The sequence below is a fragment of the Maylandia zebra genome, linkage group LG13, assembly GCF_041146795.1.
Source record: "Maylandia zebra isolate NMK-2024a linkage group LG13, Mzebra_GT3a, whole genome shotgun sequence".
NCBI lineage: Eukaryota > Metazoa > Chordata > Actinopteri > Cichliformes > Cichlidae > Maylandia > Maylandia zebra.
Genome location: NC_135179.1, coordinates 1,552,547 through 1,571,502, shown reverse-complemented (window position 1 = coordinate 1,571,502; position 18,956 = coordinate 1,552,547). Strand labels below are relative to the sequence as shown.

Here is an 18,956-nt window from a genome sequence, read left to right as displayed (position 1 = left end):
CCCCATGATCGGAAGGTTGGGGGTTCAAATCCACTGAGGTACCCCTGAGCAGGGTACCATCCCTACTCACTGCTTCACACAGTGAATGGGTATTATATATATATTACACGGAGAGAGGGGAAATTCCTCTCTCTCTCTGGCATGCAGAAGCAACACGTAGCTTCTAAATGCCACATTGTGTGCAGGATGACCACAAGGGGGCAGTATATAGCGGTGTGCCATAGGCTTTACACAAAGCCACTTTGACTAGAAGTGAACAAAAGCTAAATTTGCGTGCAGTAGTATTGCTGTGGTTGTATGCGAAAAAATCAAGATCCTTCGATCGCTTCACTTCTTGGCTTAATCAGTTAAAACTTCTCCCTCAAGTGTAAGTGTAGGTTCCAAATAATGTTGTTTGCTTGTAGTTTACAATTTCTGTAAGTACAACACCTTTAATGTAATACTGTTTAATTCTACTTTGTATTGTACTAATCTTTAAATAAAGGTTGGGGGGAGGAGTACTGCATAACTCTGTGTGGAAAATAAATCTCATTATGTAAACAGACCTGTCGTAAATAATCATCCTTATAATCACGGGTGTAACTGTGCCGAATACTCATGCTGATCTCAAACGGACTGGAGGACGGAATTCCTCCTTCTATGTGACTCGGATGTCAACAGAATTCCCATTCAGTTATCTAACTTCCACGCACAGGATTTCCGTGTTTTTGACACGGGTATGGTACACAGGGTATCGGAGCAGGTGAGTGACGTCATCACCCGGAGCTGCAGACACCAGCAGACCGGAGGTTGGGCTCTGTGATTGGAGACGGCCCAGCTGTGGCGGCAGCTCTCACCTTGTCGAGCGATGACATCATCACCCCTCTACCTTAGGCTTGTTGTTTATTCACAATAAAACTGAAGGTGAAGCTGTGACAGATTCAACTCCATCAATAAACAGGAAGCAGTAAGGCAGCTGACGTCACGCTATAAATATCTCCTTGCTCGTGCAGGTGAAAGACGCCAGAGCATGAAGTTTTCCGCTTTTATTGTGAAAGTCAGCACCGGAAGCTGTAATAGGTGATCGGCTCAATTTTATTGGCTTCGTTTGTATCGTGAAAATCTGCCGATCGATCATTGATAATTAATCAGTAAGTAGAATCAATGATCAGAGGAGTGTCCGTTTCCATGACGACGCCAATCACAGAAGGTTAAAACGAGGCTTGGCGAGAAGTGACGTCACAGTCGTGAAGCTCGTGTATTTTGGGTGAGGATTCGCTCCAAGCAGGATTCGAAGTCTCTCTTTGACGTCACAGAGAACCCCAGCCTTTAGTTTGAATAGAGTCTGTGTATTACTGTGTTTACTGCTTCAGTAGAAATTCACGCTGAGCTCATGAACGTTTCCTGTCAAAGGCTGTTGTTTTGTCATTAGCCTTGTTGCCATGGTGACAGCTGCTTCCGGTCCCGGTGACGCGCTCGGAGTGAGTCCTCTGTCCTCTGCGAGCTCTCTGGGTGTCATAGTAACGGTCACCTGCAGAAGCACACCGGGACTGCCGGAGCTCGCGGACCGACGGACAGACCCGCTGCCACACGCGCTCCAGCTGATCTAATCCATCGATGCCGGATCGATCGGCTCTGATGTCCGCCGCTCTGGATCGGAACCCGCGCGTGGCCTGCGGCGAGATCGGCAAATAATGACATCAGCGCGTGACAGCCCCGAACCTCCCCGCGTGAGCTGATCGATCATCTATCAGGTTAATTGGTTACCTCATCGATACCGATCAGCTGATCGGTCACTGCCTCGTGTGGAAATTTAACTTCAGAATCCTGCTTTAGTCGAGTAAAAGTACTCAGTTATTTTCAGCTCTCGTTTAGGAGCTTTATCAGGGAGTCATCGAGGAGTCACGTGATCTAAGCTGTCACCTGACACCTGTCCGGTCTCCTCTTTGAGCTCAAAGATTCGTGAGTGCCAGTCAGGTGGACTCACCTGAGCTGGTCCTGCTCGGCCTCAGCGCAGCGCTCCATGATGAGCGATACCACCAAGTTACCGAGCAGATCCCGACACGTTTGGGACATAAAAAGTTTCCAATTTTACATTCAAAATAAATACAAGAACCAGACTTCCTGCTCTTATCGTTTAATTATGAAGAATGATAAGAAGTTAAAAACCCTGAAAAGTCGATATGACATTATAAAATACTCATCTAACAATGAAAAACAAAAGTGACTGAAAATACAGCTGAGAAACAGTTTAGAGTTAATATCTGTCTCATGAATGAAATATTTTGCGTTTTAACGATTAGCCTGTATAATCCACTTTCAGTGCTCTACAAATAGTTTTCAGATGAAGCGCAGACAGAAAACCCCAAACCCAGGCGTACGTCAGCTCCAGAGTTTCTCCCTCTGTACCTGGATAACTCCAACCTAGCAGCACCTGTCTCTCTCCTCCTTTTCAGTTCCCGCATCATAAACTCATCATCATTCTGTGTTATAATTTACTTTTCTTTGTGTCTGACAAGGTTTGTGATCCTGCCACGTGTGTCACAAACCTCATCTTGCTTGTTTGTAGCTCCACAAAAGTGACTCTGCTTACGATCATCAACTGAGCGAGCACATGTGAGCCGTGACGCAGTTCACATAACGCTATGAAAGGCAGAAGAGGAAGTAGTTCTTACCAATCATTTAGACGATCCCAATAATGTTGTTGCTTTTTACTGTGTTCCTGTTAATGATAAACTCTAATTCTTTTTCAAAATTACTAAATAATAATAATAATAATGGATTGCATTTATATAGCGCTTTTCAGGGCCCTCAAAGCGCTTTACAATTCCACTATTCATTCACTCTCACATTCACACACTGGTGGAGGCTACAGTTGTAGCCACAGCTGCCCTGGGGCAGCCTGACTAAAATATCAATATTTTAATAGGAGAATCGATTCTAGAGCATAAATGTCTGTCATCAGAAGAATCAGTACATCAGTGTCAATCTGCACACCACTACTGTCGACCATAATATCCTATTAGAGCGATTAGAACATGCTGTAGGTATTACAGGTACTGCACTGCAGTGGTTTGTATCATATCTATCTAATAGACTCCAGTTTGTGCATGTAAATAGAGAGTCCTCTTCACACACTGAGGTTAATTATGGAGTTCCACAGGGTTCAGTGCTAGGACCAATTCTGTTTACATTATACATGCTTCCCTTAGGCAGCATCATTAGAAGACATAGCATACATTTACACTGCTATGCTGATGACACCCAGCTCTATCTGTCCATGAAGCCAGATAACACACACCAATGAGTTAAACTGCAGGAATGTCTTAAAGACATAAAGACCTGGATGGCCGCTAACTTTCTGCTTCTTAATTCAGATCAAACTGAGGTTATTGTACTCGGCCCTGAAAAGCTTAGAAATATGGTATCTAACCAGATTCTTACTCTGGATGGCATTACCTTGGCCTCCAGTAACGCTGTGAGGAACCTTGGAGTCATTTTTGACCAGGACATGTCCTTCAATGCACATATTAAACAAATATGTAAGACTGCTTTCTTCCATTTGCGCAACATCTCTAAAGTTAGAAATATCCTGAAAAACTAGTTGTAATCAAATAATTCAAGTCAGATCTGTGTTTCTTTGTCACCTGATCAGGTGTAATGGTGGCTCCCAGTCCCGTTCAGAAAACTTGGGTTAACTCTGATCCAAAAACTAGCCAATAGCAGACTTTGGTGCAGTACCCATGTTTCACCAGGTGAGAAAACACTTTTGTTTCAGTGTTCGTTTTCCTGTTTAGGTGTCCCAGTGCTCCCAGTGGCATCCGCAATGCTGCCTGCCTCTATCCAGATCACAGGCGAGATGCTGTCGGCGGCTGAAGTTCAAGACATCTGCGAGAGTCTGAAGGAGGATGGCGTGCGCCTGCTGTCTGTGCGTGGCTGCCAGCTCTCAGATCGCGACTTTGGGCGTGTCTGCCGCAGCGTTGCTGAGTCGCGCTCGCTTGCTCAGCTGAACCTTAACCTGGGCGTTGTCTCCAGTATTGGCCGGACGCGGCACCTGGCTGACGCCCTGAAGACTAACCGCTCCCTGCAGACCCTGTTGTGAGTAGAACTTAAAGCTGATTGGCCACTAATCTAACTGTGAATGGTTTGTAAGTCTCTAACTCCACCCCTCCAGCCTTCATGGCAGCCCACTGTTGGACGCCGGCTTAGTGACCCTGAACCCCGCCCTGTCCACCCACCCTTCACTGGTGTGCCTGGATCTTGGTGACTGCATGCTGGGAGACGAGGCACTGGGTCTGATCTGCGGGATGCTGCCGCCAGACGGCGCAAAGTCAGGTAACACCTTCTGCCCTCCCACCACAGGTGAGCCAGGTCTCTCAAGTGTGACCCTGAACCTGGTCCGACTCTCACAGACAGAAGCTCATTAAAAAAACTCCCGATTTGAGGAAGCCTGAAATAGCAAGGGTGCCTGAGGGGGATAACCCTCAGGCACCCTTGCTATTTCAGGCTCACATGACCTGAATTTGCGGGCGGCGCGGTGGCACGGTGGTTAGCACTGTTGCCTCACAGCAAGAAGGTCCTGAGTTCATTCCACCTTTCTGTGTGGAGTTTGCATGTTCTCTCCCGGTACTCTGGCTTCCTCCCACAGTCCAAAGTCATGCAGTTAGTGGGGTTAGGTTAACTGGAAACACTGAATTGCCCGTAGGTGTGAATGTGTGAATGAATGTGAGTATGAATGGTTGTCTGTCCCTGTGTGTTGGCCCTGCAACAGACTGGCGACCTGTCCAGGGTGTACCCTGCCTCTCACCCTATGACAGCTGGGATAGGCTCCAGCATCCCCCGCGACCCTGAAAAGGACAAGCAGAAGCAAATAGATGGATGGGTGACCTGAATGGCTCTGCTCAGACCACCACGCAGCAAAGCATTCTGGGAGTTTTAACTCTTCACTGTGTGTGTGTGGTAGGGCTCAGGGAGCTCACTCTCAGTGCTAACCCAGGAATCAGCTCCAAAGGCTGGGCTCGACTCTCCATTGCTGTGGCGCACAGCTCGCAGCTCCGCGTGCTCAACCTGGACTACAACCCACTCGGTAACACATGTGTCATGATAACATGATGTCATAACAGCGTGATGTCATTATTGTTTGACGCTCTCGCTCTGTTTCCAGGTGATCAGATTGCAGGGATGCTGGCAGTTGCCGTGGCATCCAGCAGGACTCTGGAGGTTCTGGACCTGGAGGGAACCGGACTGACCAACCAGTCAGCACAGGTCGACCAATCACAGTGCTCCATTCTCTTCTTTTTCTCCAGTTCTCATCAGCAGAGAGCAGCTCTTTAAATACAACTAGAATGCAGTTGTAAGAGAAGAGATGAGCATCTGTTGGAAATCATTTAGTCTGGTTTTATTCACACCGTCAGGGTTTCTCCTCCGCTCTGAGAACAAAGCCACCATCCTGCAGTGATGTTTAGTCTGACCTGGTGGTGGCGCTGTGTCCCTGCAAAAAACTGTTCCCAGACCCTGAGTTTGGACTCAGTTTTCAGTTCACTTGTTTGTCCACCAGGGGGAAGTGATATGGCAGCATTGTGGCCTTGTTAGGGCTGTGTTTCCTGTTTCAACTACTTTCACAATAAATGCCTGAGTGTGTGGCCTGTGAAACTGCTGGATAAACAGAGACAATAACATAAATAAAAACACAGTGAATATCTAGAAGCTCTGAAGTGGTTGGAGGTGGAGGTAGATCACCTGTTCTTTCTTGAGCTTCAAAATGCTCTGAATGTTTTTGTTTGTTGTTTGTTTTTGTCAAGGTCAGGGAGTAAAATCCAGGAGAATGTAATTAATACTCAGTCCTCGCTAAACTGCATTTCTCACTGATGTATGTAAACTGGCTGTGTGGTCCAACAACAACTCAGCCACACATGTGGATAAGAGGCATGCACATGCGATTGGTGCGTCCCAGTACTGTAAACACAAAGGAGCACACCTGACTGTAAAGATGGTTTGCAGTCACGACCGAGTGGGGTCAGGTTCACTGTCCTCCCTGTCACGTTAAACATTTTGTACAGTTTTATTTTGAAGCCATGCTGCACTTCCTAAGAGATTTATAATGTGGTGGTCTCACCTGTGTGCAGGTATTCCTGGACATGGTGGAGAACTACCCGACCAGCCTGCGGGTCCTGGTTCTGGCTGAGAACGACATTAGTCCGGAGCTCCAGCAGCAGATCGGTGACCTGCTGTCTGAAGGGGAGGATGACGATGACAGAGAGGCCTTGCCTCTGGTGCCAGATCCTGCCTCCATCACTGCTTTCCAGCAAATCAGAGACAAGTATCACCCAATCAGAGACAAGTACCAGCTTCCCGCCTGGCTACCCCACAGCAGTAAGGGCTGACTATTCACCTTGTCCTCAGTTACAGAGTGTCCCTGCTCAGACTGTCTCTCCCTCAAACTGCACAAAACCAATACAGACCCAGCAAACTGGGATTGTTTGCCAGGTTATTTTACTGGCAAGAGCAATATTGCCCCCTTCCCCTACTATAGACTTCTCTTTTCCACTTTAATCTATTATATATCCTTTTCTATCCCACTTTGCCTTGTATAGATCTGATTCTGTCCCACTTTACCCACTAGAAACCCAGTTCTGTTCCACTTTCCCCAAAAAACACCTGATTCTCTGTTACTGTAATCTGTACAGAACCAGTTCTTCGAAACTTTAATCTCTATAAACACGGTTCTTTCCTACTTTACGAAATGTAAATCTGGTTCTGTCGCAGTTTATCCACTATAGTCAAAGGTTTACTTTACTCAGTACAGAGCCAATTCTCCCACTTTAGCTTATATAGACATGACTATGTGCTACTCAACACACTATAGACCTGGTTCTTTCATTATTTACCAAAAACAAACCTGGTTCTGTCCCACTTTACTCAATTTGAACCTGTTTTTTCCACTTTGTAGATCTGTTTTGTCCCACTTTACCTTGTATGGACCTGGTTCTAGTTCATTCAGTGTAGACTTGGCTCTTTTGTACTTTACTCAATAATTTACTTTACCAAGACCATTTTCTTCCTACATGACCCAATATAGAACTATTTTTGTGTCACTTTACACTGTTTGTGTGTTTTTTTAAAAATATAAACCTGATTCTGTCCCATTGAGTATAGACTTGATTCTGTTGAAAATTCATCTCTATAGACCTGGTTTTGCCCACTTTATCCAGTTTAGATTTGGTTGTGTCCCACAATACCTTCTACAGACTTGGTTCTATCCAACATTACCCACTATCAACCAGTGTCCCAATTAGCCAGGTATAGATCTGGTTTTGTCCCACTATACTGAGTATAGACCTGGTGCCGTCCTTTGTGTGGTGTTTAGGTGTCCTTGGTGACAGTAGGAGGTGTGTATTTTGTATAACTGTGGACAAAGTGTTAATCTGGGTAACCTGCTACATATCTAGTCCCACTTGGTTTTACAATAATGGATATTTAATCAATATTAATTAATATCCCTTTTAAGATTTTCTGTTCTTTTGTGGTTCCTCTGTGATTCATAACAGCAGTGTGAGCTTGTCCTAATCTCAGGTCAGGTCAAGACCAGATAAATTATTCTTAAAAGCTGCAGTAACTACTGAGCAACAAATTTAAAAAGACACGGTGCAGACTCTTTGCTTTTTATTTCATACAGTGTCATTAAGTTTGAAAACCACTGCATACCAGCGATGAAGTTGAATTTTAGACTGAGTGTGATTTCAGCTTCTCAGCAAGTTCAGCAGCTTCATTTTATTTGAATGTGCCACAAATTTGGCAAACGGAGAGAAAATCTGCACACAAACCTAATCTAACAGCCTCTGTACACCAGGGGTGTCCAACTCCAGGCCTCGAGGGTCAGTGTCCTGCAGGTTTTAGACGTGTCAGCCTATTTAAATGGCTAAATGACCCCCTCAACATGTCTTGTAGTTCTCCAGAGGCCTGGTAATGAAGTCATCATTTCAGGTGTGCAGACCCAGGGTGACGTCTAAATCCTGCAGGACACTGGCCCTCGAAGCCTGGAATTGGACACCCCCGCTCTACACTGTGTCATTAGATGAACGAGGTGTTTTTGTCTTTTTCTCTCAAATGTTGAGACAAACTGATTGATCTTACTGCCGCTGTGACCGAGGCTTCAAATGATTGATCATGCATATTTAAACCTTTTCTACATCAGATTTTAGGTTGGTTTTCTTAAAGGAACAGTTCATTGTTGCCCTGTAGCTCAGTTCAGTATAAACAGAGGAATTAATGGACTTCCACCTAATTGTGCTTATTCCTGGACTTTTTCTGGAGTCTTTGAACTGACTTTTATTGATCCAGTGGAAGTAAATCAATCTAAACGTGTGATCTGGAAAGGGCACGGAGGCCGTGGTGTGAGCTGCTGGTCCTGGTTAGAGAAACCGTGCTGAACTATGGCGTGAAGTTCTCAATGTCTTATTCTTTGACCCCACAGACTCCAGCACCCAGGCGGTTTTGCTGACGTCAGGTCTAGGTGAGAGCTTATTGGCTGAGACTGAGATGTGACCCCTCCCACAAACATACCCATTTCCAGTCATGCTGCCGTCACTTTTTTCGGTTTGAATGGGTTATTTTTCTTCTGCACTGCACTTCTGTGGTTGTCAGATCACCTGATGGCTTGCACCCAATCACACGCCCCGCATGGTTCGATGTAGCACCTGAACACAGACGAGCAGAGAACTCAAACACGTCACGTGACCTCCACACAGGTGTTTGTTCTGCTTCTAATGAATGTACCTTTGGCTCTGTTGATTGGTTCTGATGTCACAATAATAAAACTGTTTACAGCTTCTTAAAAACAAAGACTCTGATTGGTTGTTTGCTGCCAGCACACACTTAAACACACTGAACAAGTTTGTCTGAAACTTGCTCCCATGTTTGGCGTTTAAAGGTGGCCCTTAAACCGATCTCCGTTTAGCGAGCGGGCCAGTGGGACGAGCGGTTTCATCCGTAAAACAGAAAGTGAGTCGGTCTTTCGTCAGCCCAGTGACGCTTCCTGTTGATGCTGTGAGGAAACTCGCTGAACAAATCCGGCACTGAAATCAACCTCGTGGTCCCGCCTCCACGCTCTTCACATCCCTTTGCCTCATCCCCGGAGTTCATCGCACACGGCAAAAAAGCTACAGTCCCGTTACCAGTCTTGACAAACAGAGCTACTGCTTTAAAGTTTTGGATCATTTAAATTAAAATTTCCAAAGATCAGTAAACACACAAAGTGAATCTGTGCCAGGAAGCGCAAAACTTCACTGTTTGATGAATTCAGTTTCACAGGTGACGAAAGATGGAAGGAGGAAGAGCGTTTTCAAAAGTCATAGACACGAACTGATGAAACCTTGCAGTTAGTTTCAAATATTTTAATCAGATGCAGTCACATGATTATTTAATAAATGTGACAACAACTGTAATGTGTGAGAGTATGGTGTGGTTCTGCAGGAGGTCTTGATGAGTCTTTATCTTTGTCTGAGTGTTGGTAAGTTTCCTGGCTGGTCTCAGTTTTATCGGTCGAAGGATAAAGATGCTCAAACACTTTGTGAAGGTTCGCTCAGACCTGCAGACGCCATAGAGCAGCAGCAGCACGCAGCAACAGGACGTGACGACTGTCATTACGGAGGTTAGGGCCGCACAGTGGCGAGGTGGTTAGCACTGTTGCCTCACAGCAAGAAGACCTCGACTCCACCATCTCTGTTTTCTGTGTGGAGTAGGTGGGTGCTTCTCCTCCCAAACACATGCAGCCAGTGGGCTTATTTTAACCATGATTCTAAATTGGACATAATTGTGAATGGTTGTCTGTCTCTCTGTGTTAACCCGTACCCGCCTCCCGCCCTTCGATACCTTCGCTACCTGCAATAGGCTCCACCCATGTGGAGCCTATTGCAGGTAGCAAAGGGCTGTGGAAAGTAATGGATGGATGTAAGAGTTTTTCCTTTTTTCTAATGGTAATGGTTTTTACCACCCCTGGTTTTTCATTTTACTTCACTGTAATGACCTTCCTGTGTTACCATGGCAACATGACTGCCTAAGAAAAGCCTGAAAAGACAGCATTAAACCTGAAGACACGTCAGTGGCTACAGATCCAGGCCGCTGACTCCTACCTGCAGGTCAACGGTTCAGTCCGGCACGTGATCCAGACTGACTCGGGGATCTTGGATCAGGACTCCTGCAGGCTCAGACGCCTCCTGGTGGAGAGTCAGACTGCTGCATCAAGTGTTCAGACATGAAAGAACCCAGGAGGCGAGCGGTAAAGTTCAGAAACAGCTTTAATGTCTGTGTGGGGATCTGTTCAGTGACATCAGAAGTTTCCGTCTGCGTTTTTGTCCCTGTAACGTGATGAGGTCTGACAGCTGTGTGTGTGTGGGCGGAGCACACGTGCATGTACACCATACAATAAATAAACATGTTATATACAAATACAGTCGTAACATATTCACACTTCACTTTGATGTGAGTAGATTTCATCTCAAAGATCAGACTGTGGTCACGTCCCATCAGGCTTCACTCAGTAACCCACGACGACGCCAAACTTTCATTTAGCAGTTCATGTTGGGCAGAAAGCTGCAGCTTTCTAAAAGCTGGCCAATCAAAGAAAGCTAAAACAGGAGGATTATTCTGAACTGTGAATCATGCAAAGCTGCTCAGTCTGAGAATAAAGAGGCGGAGCCAAGCAGCACAGATCTCCACCTGAAAACTTCTGGAAGCCTCAGTCAGAACTCCATCTGATTTTCATCCACATTTAAATTCTGGACTTTTGTCTTGTGTCGCTCGGCGTGGCCGAGTGTGGGCTGATGATGTCAGTCGGATTCTTTTAAAGGTCAATCTACTCACAGTTAGCACGATTTTATTTTCCAAGTGATTATAAGAAAAGAGTTGATAAATTATTGATTTATAAAATAAAGCTTTAGTTTCAATTGACCTTTTCAAAATAAAAGCCTCCACATGCCCCTGGGACAAGCCCCTCTGAGCTGACTGCAGAGGTGCACCCTGGGTAATGTAGGTGGGGTTTAAACTGTCCATTCAGTCGTCCTGTGACAACATGGATGATGTCATAGTTCAGGTGCTCGCTGGGAGCTGAACCTGAGGCAGGTGGAGCTGTGTCCCGGCCCCCTCCGGTCAGTCTAAATGACTTCTGTGTTGAGTTTCTTCTTTTCTGGTTCTGCTGCGCTCAGAAACCTGATTTGTCCCTCCTCCTCATCCGGCCATGCTCGCTGGTGGCTTTTCTGTCCTCTCTGTGAAGACGATGATGTCACAGAGGACCAGCAGGAGGTGTGTCCACAGTTCCTGCAGTGACCCTGCAGAACAAGGGCGGTGGTCAGCACCACCATGGTGAGCGTCACCCCTGCCAGCACCAGCACGATGATGAGCTGCACGTCTGACAGGCCGGCGCCACTGCGCTCGCTCACAGTCACTTTCAGCAGTCTGTCACCGTGACGGCTGCTGTTCCTACCGTCGCCGCTGCTAGTTGTGATTCTCTGGCTCCTCCCTCTACGTCCTCCTCCCTCCCACCCAACCGTTGTCCAGCCGGGTTTGCCGGCGTCGCTGCTAGTTGGCGTCTCACAGATGTCTCCAGTGAAGCCAGGCCGGCAGACGCAGTGGAAGCCGCCAGCGCGGTCGAGGCAGCGGCCCCCGTTCAGGCACGGCTGACTGGCGCAGTCGTCCAGGTTGACGGTGCAGAAGCGCCCGCTGAATCCCACAGGGCAAACGCACAAGAAGCGGTTGAACCCATCAACACAGGTGGCGCCATTGGCACATGGCTTCATCAGACAGTCATCAACGTCAGTCTCACAGCGTGGCCCCGTGAAGCCGGCCAGGCAGCGACACGTCAGCTCTGGTGCGAAACCGTCAGCATCCTCACAGAGACCGCCATTTTTACACGGAGACCTGCAGGTAGAGAAGAGGAAGATAAGAAAACCAGCAGACTGCAGCAAACATCAATGCCTGGTTCATAAACAGGAAGTACCAGAACCTGCAGTTCATCTACCGTCCAGCAGAGGCAGCAGTGAGTCAGACTCCCACGTTAAAACTTTACAGCAGAAATTAACGTGTTTACAGCCTGATACACAAACTGTTCTGGGCTCTGTAGATAACATCCCCTCCATAACACCTGTATTAAACTTTTGTTACAGAATAAAGAGAGGAGGAAGTAGATGAGAGCAGAAGAAGAGTGTCAGGATATGCAGATGACACAGTTTTATATACGGGAGAAGACTCTGACAGTTTATCTGGATTTCATGTCAGCGGTCAGAGACAAATGTAACACCCACATTGTTTTGAGGCTTAAAGTTTGGATCATTAGGGGTGTGGCCTAGTTGATAGACAGGTGGACGGTGACACAGGCAGCTGTCCCTAAACTGGACCTCATGACGTGTTTGTGCTGTTGGAGCACTTTTAATGACATCATCAGGCCAATCATATGGCTGCTGTGAGGTTAGTGTACTAACAGAGCATCCAGAAGGCGGAGCTCCAATTTCAAGATTTTATTTGGATGGAGCACTGATTAGCAGAAATCTGTGTCCATGTGATGCTCCGCCCTCTCATCCAAAGTGCTAACTGAAACGCTCAAATCAATGATGTCACAGTGGCCACGCCCATCTGTTCTACAGTTTACGGTCTGCAGGTCGACAACAGTGTGTGCGCCTGAAGCTACTTCCCTCACAGACGTGCTCTTCTCCTTTACTGTAGTAAAATCTGTCAAATGTACTGAAGTCGTTTATTTTTACTGCTGCTGAAAAGTCATGTGACAATTACTAAGCTCATTAATCAGCATAATTATTCTGCTAATTATTAAAAATAAATTCAGCTGAAAACATTCCAGGAAAAACAGGAAACACTTTGTTGTTTGATCGGTAACGTCTGAGTGTGTTAGTGTGTGTCCTCTGAACCATAAGAGGAGCTCACACCTCCTCTGGTGACACGGGCCGGTCCTCTGCTGGCAGCTGTTGCCGTGGAAACCTTGAGGGCACAGACAGGTGAAGTCGCCGCTGTCCTGAATCACACAGGTGGCTCCGTTCTGACACGGCTGCTGCTGCGAGCACACGTTCAGGTCTGACAGACAGCAGGAGACAGGTGAGCTCAGACGCACTGACGGAAAGATGGCAAAAGAAAGATGGCAGACGTTAATGCACAGGTGACCTCTGACCTTTGTCGCAGAAGCGCCCTCCCCAGCCTGGCTCACAGGTGCACTGCCAGGGCTGCTCGCAGGAACCGTGCACGCAGCCGGGCATCGGCATGCAGCGGTCGCACAGTTCGCCGTCCCAGCCAGGGTCACACCTGGAAATGGGAAGGAAGCAAGGAGACATTAGGTGGAAAGTTAGTAAAATAGATCTGTGACAGAAACACAGATCAGGTGAGTTACACCTGTGTAAAGTCCTCCTGAACAAGCCACGAGCTGACAGGCAGCCGGGACATTGATCGGGCAGTGATGGATGATTGATTGATCGATCAATTGATTGATGGAGTGTCACCTGCAGACTCTGAACTCGTCACAATGGCTGTTGGCGATGCTGCAGCTGCAGTCAGTTTCTGCAGGTGAAAAACAGGTTACATCAGTCACACCTGCACAGACGTTTAACATAGAGCATCAGAGCTCTTCGTTTGTGATGATGATGTCACTGTGCCCCTTTAATCAGATACAAACAGACAGAAGCAGCAAACTGACGTTCATTACCTGAAACAAAGAAAATTATAAAACTATAAAAGCAGCTGAAAGAGCCAGAAACCTGGCCTGATTGGCTGACCAAACACAGCCAATCAGCAGAGAGACTGAGGGGATGCAATCATGTGTTGAGGTGTGGCAGGTAGAGTCAGGTGGAGTCCCTGACCTCTGTTTTAATTTGTCAGTGTTCATTGTTGTTAATTATTTCTCTGTTTTTCTCTGACTGTGCCCCCATCCCCCTCATCATCGTCATCATCCTCATCCCGTTATCATCTTCTTCTTCGTCTTCATTATCTTTACCCTCAAAGTGTTTTTTATCTAGACGCCATTTTGGGACTGCCACGCAGCCACGGAGCTGCCGGGAATACTGAGCGCGCCTCTCATAACTGTAGCAGCAGCTGGGAGTTATGTGAGACGGGTCGGACAGCAGTGCGGGGGCTCCGGCTGACAGCTGGGAGAGCCCGGATTAGTAGGAACAATGAGCCGCCGAGCGCTTCGGAGCGTGCTCAGTGAGGATCCAGCTGTGACAGAGGTTTGTGTGTGTGTGCTGATTGAAGCTTCCTTTCTCACTGGTCTGCTGCTGTCTGATTGGTCAGGGGCACACCTGTGGCTCTCGTTAGCCATCCAATCAGAGTCCCTGATGGAGGCTGTAGTGGTGGAGGCGGTGCGAAAGGTCATGAGGTCACGCTGCCTTTAGGAGCCCGCTGTTTCCTCCGAGTGTCCAGTTTAATTTGAGCGCTCGAGTGTTGCCCTCGGCTGTCGCACCGTGCCGCTATCACGGAGTAAAGTAATCTCATTACTGCTGTATCTACTGATGTAATTAGAATACCATACCTCCGATCTCACGCCAACGTCTGTAAATGTGAAGATCATTTTAACTCAGAGAGAAGAAACTGTGAGTGTGGAGCACGCCGTGTTTCCACGTTAGCATGAAACACGTGACGACAGCTAGCACGCGGCGTTGGGGTTGCAATATTTGATTTTGCTCGTGTGCATCGTGACAAATGAATGCACACGTTTGTAGCCTCTGATCAATGGCTGAGCCTTGAAGCAGCAGTCTACAGAGTGATTGGTGCACAGCAGGAGGAGGTGTGATTATGTGACCTACCTTGACCTGCGCAGGGTGGAGTGATGATACCGTGGAGGACGCAACAGCTCAGCGCCAGCGTGGCGGCTGCAGCTCTGAGCACCCACATATCGACTGGGGCGAAGACGACGGCCTGAAACAGAAAACGGAAAGCTGGTCACGTGACCTGCAGGGTCGTACACACAGCAAGGACTCGACAAGCTGCAGGTAAATGTGAGCGCGCTCAGTAACAGCACAGACACATGAGACATGACAACAGACACAAACCAAACACAAGGCTTTTATTTTTAAATCCACAAAGGAAGGACAGAGCATCAACAGACGCCGGAAGACCGACGGGTACGACTGACTGTGTGAGGTCAGGAGGTCAGGGAGGCAGAGACAAGAGGGACAACCACGGAGCAGGACGCTACAGATACAGAGCGACTGGAAGCTCACCAAAGCGGACACACCATCTCCAATCCTACAAAATAAAAGTGTGAACCAAAAAACACAAAGAGGAAGGTGAACACGAGCCACAGAGCCCAGCGCCGCAGTCACACAGCGAGAGGAAGCTGACCCCAGATCAAACACGCATTGACTCCTGGGAGCTTTTCAAAAGCGTATCTGCGGCACGGGAAGCTGAGACGCCGCTTATCAAACACAGCACTCTGTGATGATGCCACGGTGCATCTGAGAGAAGCTGTGAAGGAAAAGTTGGAGAGCATCAGGGATGAGGCGGCGAAGCTCAGACAGGAAGTGGAGTGATGCTTCCTGTTTGAGGTGATGTCACTGTACTTCCACATCTCGGGATTCCTGCTGGGATCTCTCAGAGCGTTTGTGTGATTTCTGTCGTTAAGCCTGGGTCAGGAGAGGAGATGTTTCCAGGAAGTGAAGCAGCATTTGATGTGACTGTCTCTTCTCTCCTCAGGAGGTTTTCAGGTGTAATGGCATCTACACAGGAAGTTCTCTCACTGCTGAGTCTGAAAGTCGTCAGCTGACGGTCAGAAACGAGGGAGGAGCTTATTGCTGAGGAGGTGTGGCAGTGCGGCGCTGCCTTGGGATACAGCAGCTGATGGAGAACTCGAGCAATGTTCAGCGGTTCCAAAACATCACGAGGCTTTCTCTTTCCTGCTGTTTGATTTGATTTGATATACCTTTATTAGTCCCACAAGGGGAAATTTCATAAGGCTGCCGACCTACTGCACGCAATGGCAGCGCCATCTTACCCTCCGACCATAGATACATGACACAAAACATCACATGGGGAAGACAGGTCAGAGAGGTATAACAATGGAAAATGCACCATATGAGGAAAGATAAGGAGAAAAAAATAACTCCCCCCAAACTGAGCTCCAACAGGGAGATCAGTTTGAGAACAGAAAAAACACCTCAGCACATGAAAAAACTCTTAATACACCAAAGAAACACATGACAAGCAACAGGGGGGGTAAAGGTGAGAGACAGACGAATTAGACAGCACATCCGGGCCTGCAGCCTGTGCGCTGGTCTCCTTGATCTCCGTCAGCATCGGAAGGGAATAAGCGTCGAAGGCGTTTGGAAAGGGAGGGAGGATGAGTGTGTGCATATCAGTGTGTGTGTGTGTGTGTGTGTGTGTGTGTGTGTGTGTGTGTGTGTGTGTGTGTGTGTGTGTGTGTGTGTGTGTGTGTGTGTGTGCGTGTCCAGAGTTCAGCTGAGACAGTGTCCTCCGCCCTGCTAGGCTAAGTAAACAGTCTTCCAGCCAACCCAGGTGGCCTTGCATGGAACAGGAAGAACAGACTAAACACAGTCGTTATCAGGGAGTTTTTGTTTAGTTCCTTCCAATGTAGACAATCCGAATGTTATAGTTTCTTTCCACTGTGTTCCTGTTAATGATAAACCACAAATTTACCCTAAATTACTAAAATATCGATATTTTAATGTGAGAATCGATTCTAGAACATAAATGACTTGTATCGGAGGAATCAATATTTCAGGATCGATCCGCACATCACTAGCCGAAGCTTTAGACTCCCTCCTTGTCCTCCTTCAGGTGCTCGTGGCTCGCTCTGAGCTGGCCTGTTGCTGTAGTGACGGCGCCTCAGGACGCTCTGCCCACGCGCTCGACTCGCAGGCGGGAAAGAGCACGGATCATTTTTCCTGAGATTACAGCGACGAGCTCAACCTCCGCACGGGCAGGAACCGACATGCCAGATCAGTGTGTCTGGCATACCACAGCGCGCACACACACACACACACACACACACGCACACACACACACACACACACACACACACACACACACACACACACACACACACTTTATCCTGCCTGTTTGCTCCAGAAAGAGAAGAATGAGGGGAGTGTATGAGGAGAGATGGCAACAGGTGGCCAATTTAATGCTTCAGCACACACACACACACACACACACACACACACACACACACACACACACACACACACACACACACACACACACAAACACACACACACAACAAGCTGACTCACTGCATCCAAGTGTTTCTGTGGAAATAAACCGGCGGTCTGTGTGAGCGGCATCGACAGGGGGCGGAGACAGGGCTGTGAGGTCCCGCCCTCCACCACACCTGAGTGTAACCACACACACCTTCAGCTTTCATCGGTGTGTGTTTGTTTTGATGTGTTGTGGAAACTCGCCGTGTGTTTTTCTACGATCGTGTTTAATAACTGGAGGGAGTGGCTAAAAAAATGAACTCGCTGACTCACCTCGCCGCACTCAGGCTGACCACATGTCGGCCAGTGTGCGGCGAGATTATTTAGTTTAGTTTTTATTACAGCATTTTCACGTGAATTTCATTTTAATATCTTTATTTTCATTTTCCTGTTATTTTAATTTTATTTAAATAATTTTCTTATTTGTTTTATTAACATAATAAAATTATTATAGTTTTATTATGTTTTGGAATATTTTTTATTTGTATTTTTATTCCTTTTTTACTTTTTTATTTTGACTCAAAAAAAATAAATGAATTCATGGATTTTTAGACGTCATGTTTTCAAGATCAGCATTTGGTTTGTTGGCTCCTTGTATGATGTTAGCGTGTGTGTGGAATCCCGAGGCGTCTGCATATTCTCCCTGGCGTCGTGATGCTGATACTGACGCTTCCTTCAGTCTGAAAGATCCTCCAGCCTCAAGGGCGAGCTTTCAGCGGAGCTCCGCCTCGTTCACTGTTTGATGTTCAACTTGTTTTTTCCATTATAACTTCCTCCATCCTTCAGAGGCGGCGAGGGTTTGTACAGCTGTAAACGATACCTGTGAGAGACTCTGTCCCTCAGTGGTTTGCTTCAATTACAACTTTAAGACCTACGTCCATCTGTGATTACAACTTCTTCATCAAACCCGCAGACATAAGGCTGCAAAGATGGTGCAAAAGGACTCCACCCATTGCACAGCTGGGGGAATTTATGGGGTGTTTATGGGGGAGGACGAGGTGAAACATGCAGAAATGTTTCAGGAAATGAAACGATAAACGTGAGTGCGAGGCTGAGTGCACACCGCTGGCAGCCAGGAAGCAGATGAGGAGGAACATCTTAGAGCGTCTTTGATGTCGGCGACTCTGACTGGTCGAACGATCCGCTAACAGGAACACTGAGAACGGTGCCTTGCACTGCAGGTCGGCGCCGTTGCCCTGGCAACAGAGTCAGAGAATGGGGGATAGGAGGGGCAGCGGGTTTCCGTGGACGCAGGCAGGATGCGGATGCTGTCCCCACTGTGATGTTTCTGAGGGTATCATCAGTCTGACACGGCTTGCATCACCGTGTGTTCATGCATCATAATGCCTGCTGCTAGGGTCAAAGGTGAAACAGCCTCTGAGAGCTGCAACATTTCACTCCGCAGACTCTGCTGTGAAGCTGCATTTAACTGAATCTAGCTGGACAAGAGTTGACCAATCACAGAACATCTTCAGAAACAAACCACTCATCCAAACATCCATCCTTCCATCTAAACATCCATCCATCAAACATCCATCCATCCATCTAAACATCCATCCAAACATTCATCCATCCACCCATCTAAACATCCATCCATCCATCCATCTAAACATCCATCCATCATCATCCATCCATCCATCCTTCCATCCTTCCATCCTTCAATCCATCATCATCCACCCATCCACTCATCCATCCATCCATCCATCCATCCATCCAAACATTCATCCTTCCATCCATCCATCCAAACATTCATCCATCCATCTAAACATCCAT

At 47.3% G+C, this 18,956-nt stretch overlaps 2 protein-coding genes across 6 annotated transcripts in view; one reads left to right on the top strand and one right to left on the bottom strand.

The window, feature by feature from the left end:
- The first annotated feature begins 1,079 nt into the window (after positions 1-1,079).
- Positions 1,080-8,810, top strand: lrrc73 (leucine rich repeat containing 73). Of its 4 annotated transcripts, none has more exons than XM_004573782.5 (8): positions 1,080-1,246; positions 3,777-4,077; positions 4,154-4,314; positions 4,943-5,065; positions 5,144-5,244; positions 6,105-6,351; positions 8,453-8,491; positions 8,623-8,810. In XM_004573782.5, exons 2-8 carry the CDS (start codon positions 3,806-3,808, stop codon positions 8,670-8,672), a joined length of 993 nt encoding a protein of 330 aa, XP_004573839.1. In that variant the 5' UTR covers positions 1,080-1,246; positions 3,777-3,805; the 3' UTR covers positions 8,673-8,810. The 4 variants fall into 4 exon arrangements, with proteins under 4 accessions (XP_004573839.1, XP_004573838.1, XP_004573837.1 ...); XM_004573781.3 differs by lacking the exon at positions 1,080-1,246 and adding an exon at positions 1,304-1,709; XM_004573780.3 differs by lacking the exon at positions 1,080-1,246 and adding an exon at positions 1,306-1,733.
- A 1,446-nt stretch (positions 8,811-10,256) lies between these two features.
- The window catches only part of dlk2 (delta-like 2 homolog (Drosophila)), a 17,251-nt gene continuing 8,551 nt past the window's right edge, over positions 10,257-18,956 (bottom strand). For both annotated transcript variants that reach the window (XM_004573785.3, XM_004573784.3), the window contains exons 2-6: positions 14,775-14,886; positions 13,476-13,533; positions 13,151-13,281; positions 12,912-13,056; positions 10,257-11,892 (exon numbers count right to left, since the gene is read on the bottom strand). In XM_004573785.3, coding sequence (XP_004573842.3) covers positions 11,130-11,892; positions 12,912-13,056; positions 13,151-13,281; positions 13,476-13,533; positions 14,775-14,862 — 1,185 coding nt within the window. In that variant the 5' untranslated portion in view covers positions 14,863-14,886 and the 3' untranslated portion in view covers positions 10,257-11,129. The remainder of the gene's footprint in view (positions 11,893-12,911; positions 13,057-13,150; positions 13,282-13,475; positions 13,534-14,774; positions 14,887-18,956) is intronic.

Bases quoted from the DNA above. Each gene is read 5' to 3' on its own strand.
- lrrc73 (XM_004573782.5), top strand. From the start codon at position 3,806: ATGCTGCCTGCCTCTATCCAGATCACAGGCGAGATGCTGTCGGCGGCT. The intron at 4,315-4,942 runs GTAACACCTTCT...TGTGTGTGGTAG, and splicing joins GCCAGACGGCGCAAAGTCAG to GGCTCAGGGAGCTCACTCTC. The intron at 5,245-6,104 runs GTCGACCAATCA...ACCTGTGTGCAG, and splicing joins TGACCAACCAGTCAGCACAG to GTATTCCTGGACATGGTGGA.